At 30.7% G+C, this 6,126-nt stretch overlaps 1 protein-coding gene across 1 annotated transcript in view; it reads left to right on the forward strand.

The window, feature by feature from the left end:
• Positions 1–5,722, forward strand: part of side-III (sidestep III) — a 460,575-nt gene extending 454,853 nt beyond the window's left edge. The window contains exons 14-16 of the mRNA XM_065503027.1: positions 3,022–3,180; positions 4,449–4,732; positions 4,972–5,722. Coding sequence (XP_065359099.1) covers positions 3,022–3,180; positions 4,449–4,732; positions 4,972–5,715 — 1,187 coding nt within the window. The 3' untranslated portion in view covers positions 5,716–5,722. The remainder of the gene's footprint in view (positions 1–3,021; positions 3,181–4,448; positions 4,733–4,971) is intronic.
• Positions 5,723–6,126: the final 404 nt, after the last annotated feature.

Consider the following 6,126-nt stretch of genomic DNA (forward strand, 5'->3'; position numbering starts at 1 on the left):
AAATTATATATTAAAAATGCTTTATTCTCACTTGTAAGGTTCTACTTTTACTGTTGTAAAACTGAATAATTTTTAGGACACCTTTTGTAGGAAGATAAAAAAGCGAATGACTTTCTTATGAAAATAGATTAATCTTAGAACTCTATGAGATTTATTTATTTATTAAAAAATATTTTTTGATGTCAACATATTAAAAAAATTAACGTTGCTTACCCTCTTGTGTGGTTTCCCACACATACTATGTAATTACGATTTAACACTAGACACAGAAATTTTTGTCGACAAATGTGCTGTTTCATTTCATTGATGACAAACAGATATAAAAGACAAGTAAGAGAGCTATATTCGGCTGTGCCGAATCGTTTATACCCTTCACCAAAATATACTTTAAAATAAAAATTTTAAATATTTTTAGGTAAGCAAAATTTAATTTTTTTTCTAGTTGTTTTTTCGAAATTGTTTTTTAAAATTTTTTTTTTAGTTTTTAAATTTTTTTTTTAATATTTATTGAAAAAAAATTTTGGTGAAAAAAAAAAATTCGAGTTACAAAATATTTTTTCCGATTTTGACCCATTGTAGGTCTAACTTACTATGGTCTTATATACGTTGTTGCACAGGTCTTTGAAATATCGATCATCAGATATCCATATTGTCTATATTAATGATTTAGTAATCCAGATATGGGTCAAAAATAGGTAAAAAATCGAGGTTGTCCTGGTTTTTTCCTTAAATCTCAGCCATTTGTGGACCGATTTTCTCGATTTTAAATAGCAACCGAGCCGGAAGAATTTCGGAGATATTGATGTATCATTCGTGTATGTAAGTTATTTGGGGGCTTCAGAAAGTTGATTTCAACACACAGACGGACAGACGGACATGGCTATATCGACTCCGCTTATATAACGATTCAGAATATACATACACGCAGAGAAAAAATATAGTTGGGCATGGTTACTGTAACCATTTCAATATTGTTACAAGTTTTTTAACTATATTATAGTCACAGTAACCATTTTCATGATTGTGGTAACCATAATATGGTTAACTTACGATTCACATGATTGTCTCAACCATATATATGGTAAGTTAACCATATTATGGTTACCACAATCATGTAAATGGTTACAGTGACTATAATATAGTTAAAAAACTTTAACACTATATAAATGGTTACAGTAACCATGCCCAATTATATTTTTTCTCTGCGTGCACTTTGTGGGGTCGCAAATGAAAAATGTAGAAATTACAAACGGAATGACGAACTTATATATACCCTTGCCGCTCATGGTGAAGGGTATAATAACAAATAAAAAAGTATGGTCGGTCAAGTCCCACCATATAATACCCTACACCAAGTAAATGAGCAAAAACATTTTTCTTTTAAAATATCAATAATTTATATTCGTGAGTGATTTTCGGAAGTGGGCCTTAGGAGCTATGTCCAATTATGGACCGATCACCACGAAATTAGGTCGTGATTTATGTCTATATGAAAGTTATTTATGATGAATTTTGTGTGTATACCAACATTTTTAAGACATTTATGTACGTTAAAGTGATTTCTGGAAACGGTTTTATGGGCCGAAAAACCTCTACAATCGAAATATCTTCAAAATTGCGACTTGTACTTTGCGCACAAGTTTTAAATGGACAGCCAGCCAGACAGACGAACATCGTTTAATCTACTTAGAAAGTGATTCTAAGTCGATATTTTTAATATAATGGTGGGTTTTTAATATAGTACCTCCTTTTCACTTCTCTTTTTTCTTAATAAGAAATTTTTTTGGAGAACTAACAACACTGCCTCCTGTTCACTTCTCATTTTTTAGGGATGAGAAAATTATAGGAATACTATATTTTACTGTCTCCTTTTCACTTCTTAGATTTCTTACCAACATTAACACGAAGCCTGGTTATGCGATAACTAACAGTTATACTGTCGGTTAAAATTATTTTTGTATAAAAACTGTCAAACAAATTTAACTTGTCGCATTCATTAGATACATACATACATATGTATGTATACATAAGTGAATAACAAATAGTTGAGGATTAAAAACATATAATTCATCACCGTCAAACATTCTAGGGAATTTTCTACTTTCTATACGAACTTAAGTGTCTGTGAATGTTTGTATGTCATTATAAAAGGAAAGAGTAAATATCATTATTATAACACAAAAGTCATGGACAAATTACAGATACAGCAGAAACAGCAGTAACAACAACAACAATAACTGAAACATTAGACATCAAACTAGTTTTGGGCAAAAGGCAAAAAGTAAAATTAAATAAAATAAAAAACCATATGCCACATTAAATCTTAATGGCATTTTTTGGGTAAAATCTTTTTAATCTCCCCCAGCCCTCACCCTGGCTCACTTTTTCTCTCTATTATATTTTATTTTAACTTAAACAAACAATAAAACAAATTATTAAGGGACAATTTAGCAACACAATGAAACTGAAAACGAAACGAAACATAACAGTTTTATGTAAAAAAGGGAAACTGTTGATACTTACAAAAGCAGACAAACAGACTTACCACACCACACCACTCCAACACCAATCCACATTCCTTTGTGTGCGGGTCTACTATATAATATAACTTTCCTTTTTGGTTTTGCCATTCATCTCCAAAAATATAATCCAATTTGTTGTTAACGCATAGCAAACCCTACTTGCAGCATACTAAAGAGAAAAAAAGTTTAAAAAAATCTGTTTTTAAATGTTTTAACCATTTTCATAACTTTATTTTACACTAACACTCGTACTCATAAGCAGCAAAAAATTTAATAATAAAAAAAGGAGCTTAAAGTAAATATTATCTTTTATTATTTAGAAAAGTGTGTTTAAGTATGTGTTTAGCATAGTAAAAAATAAAAATGTGTATAAAAAAGAGGAGGTAAAACTTTACTATGTTTCCATTTAAGCTTAAATTGTATTTAATTTCCCTTTTTTTGTGTTGCTAAATTATTTATTTATTTAATGTTTGTTCTACACTTCTTCTTTCAATTTCAGATGGTCGTATGAGTTTGTCAATTTTACCTATAGCTGCTCTTTTAACTGGAACACTATTTACTGTGGGCATTGCTGTCCTCTTTGTTGTTGTAGTTGCTGTTCGCAAAAGGCGTTGTCAAGGTGGTCGCAATATGTGCGATGACAAGGACAAACATTTAGGTATGTATCATATTGTATTGTAGATTTTTTTTGTTGTTAATATCTGTATCTGGCTGTATGTGTAAATATTGCTATTTCCATCAAATAATTTATTTACACACATCCATACATATCGTCACCTGAAATGCAAAAGGGCGTCACAACCAAAAAATTCAAAATTGAGTTTTTAATCGATATTATGTTTTTTGTTTCTCATGTAAAATTTAAAAAAAGTTTTGATAGGCCCTTTTGCATTTTAGGTGACGATATGTATCTACTTTTTAAATGCTCTGTTAGGTTTTAATTGTTAATTATTTCTTAAGAGTTTATGATTTTGATAAAATAGCAGTTCAGCAACAAATTCAAAGAAAAGTACCATAAGTTTCCCATTTTTGTGGGTTCATGCATCAGTCGGAAACAAATGTGTCTCCATGTTTCTAGGGCCATTACATTATAATAACGAAAAAGTACCATAATGTCAAAAGATAAAAAAATCTTACTTCGATCGGAATATTAGGTGTTAAATTTTATAACTCAAAGCTTCTTTAAATAAAAATTGAACAACAAAACACATTAAGATGAAAAAAGTATCAATATTATATTTTAGCTTGAAGTTTTTCAAGGAGCTTGAGTTTGTCGATAGTTTTCAGAATCCATTTCTAGTGGATATATAAGCTGAGGGAAGAATCTGTAATTCGAATTCTGCCGTTTGAGCTGGGCGATATGAATAGATGAATAAGTTAGTCACTCACTCAATAAAGCTTATTATTTTTATATATACACAGAGAAAACAGATTCGTGATAGCAACCGAATTTGTTGTAAATCGAATGATTCGGTTGCACACTGTAACCATATATATGGTTGATACAATCATGTGAATCAGAAATTAACCATATTATGGTTACCACAATCATGTAAATGGTTATTGTGACTATAATATTGTTAAAAAACTTGTAACAATATTGAAATGGTTACCGTAACCATGCCCAACTATATTTTTTCTCTGCGGTATGTATAGATAAATTAATGAATGTAATGGAATTTATTGAATTAAGAATTTACATTGTTGATAGTCGCTCCCACTTTAATCCACTTTATTGAAACTCTTTTTGATTCGGCAAAATTTAGAAATATTTAATCTTATTTTAGCATCACTATTATCACTTTTATGTACATGAAATTTTTATTTATTTGCATAGAAAATCTAAACAACAATGTTGTTTTTTTATTTTTTACTTTTTAATATTCGCCTGCATATTTATTGAATGTTTGTTTTTTATTATTCTAGGCATGGATGTTACAGTTACAGCTCCCCTAGAGACCGGACCCGGCCATCAACGTTTAGTTGTGGCGTATACACTGAAACAAGGCATTGAGAAGCAACCGGATATATTGAGCGCACAAAAGAATGCAACGGGTAGCGCAACATCATCGCCATTAGGAAATCGACCAAGTGGTATATTCATAGATACCAACACCAGCAATGGAGGTGTTGGCTCAAAAGCAGCAAACTATGCCAATAGTAATGGGGCAGTGGGTGGTGCGGGTAATAATTCAACATCAGGAAACTATGTAAGTTTTAAAATATTTATTTTTTTTATTTGGAAAAAAAAACAATAAAGAGAAATGTAGGAAAATATGAAATAAAACTGAAATATGAATGAAGAGTTTAGGGTGAGATTTAAAAAAGATCGCATGAATATTCATATCTTTATACATAGGGATATTTAGTATTTTTAAATTTTGAGTTAAAAAAAACTGGAAATATCTTAAAAATTATTCAGTAACAAAAACCTATATTTTCTTTTTAGGATTCACCTAATATGAATTATAATGACAACAACTCCGATCCTTTACAGCAGCAACTCAACAGCCCACCCTCACAATCCAGTACCCTAAAGTTGGGACAAGATTCTAGAAAACCTTATCAAACGCCACCATTATTATATGATGCACTTAATCGTCACGACATATCACGCTATGATCCCCTCCCCTTAAGTATGAACTATGGTGGCAGTAATAGTACATTAAGTTCTGGCGGCAGTGCAGGCAATACATCGCTAACCAACAATACCGCAGCAGCATCATCATCTCTAATGCAAAACAGTTTAACCAATGGTCACTATACAAATCATCATACATTGCCACACTCGAGTGCGGTGTTACAGCAACATCAACTGCCATCTGCCCATCACACCTTAGGCTCAGAGAAATTATCAATTGCTGATTATCTCACTGCCAGCAGTTTAATTGATTATAATCTAAGTAAATCAGCAACCGGTATGTTAACGAATGCCATTGTTGGCTCAGGCTGTAGTGGAGGTGTGGCAACAAATCCTACATCCTCATCCACAAGCAGTACTATGGGTCACATGACCCTGCCCAAGGGTTTAGGTTTAGGTTCAATAATAGGTGTCAACAATGGCTCGGCGACTATGCCCTCAGCTACTCTAACACCTTCGGCTTCCACAAATCTATCGATGACACAAAAATCTACCGCTAATCGTAATCATATTATAACGGACACCCTACCGGGTCCTGAAAGTTGTGTTTAAATTTAGAGTTTTATGACAAAAAATACATTAAAACAAACCACAAAAGAAATATATTATTAATACCAAAAAAAAACATTTAATCATAATTGTATATAAAAGAAAATTTTTAAGAAAAGACTGCAATAAACTAAATAAATAAAACAAAGAAGTATGAATTAAAATGAAAATTGTTTCATACTAAAAAGAGCAAAACATATATAAATAATATATTAGTTGAATGAATTTGTATGTAAAGGAAACTTAATATTCCTATTAAAATTGTAGTTTTTAATTATGAAGAAAATGAAAATTCGAATACAAATACAAATATATAAATACAATGGAAACAATGCTTAAAATGTACTTATTTAATCCTATATAAATATGTGTGTACATTTTTTTTTTTTTTTAAAAAAACAAAAAAACAAACAG

This window comes from Calliphora vicina, chromosome 1 (genome assembly GCF_958450345.1).
Source record: "Calliphora vicina chromosome 1, idCalVici1.1, whole genome shotgun sequence".
In the NCBI taxonomy this organism is placed as follows: domain Eukaryota; kingdom Metazoa; phylum Arthropoda; class Insecta; order Diptera; family Calliphoridae; genus Calliphora; species Calliphora vicina.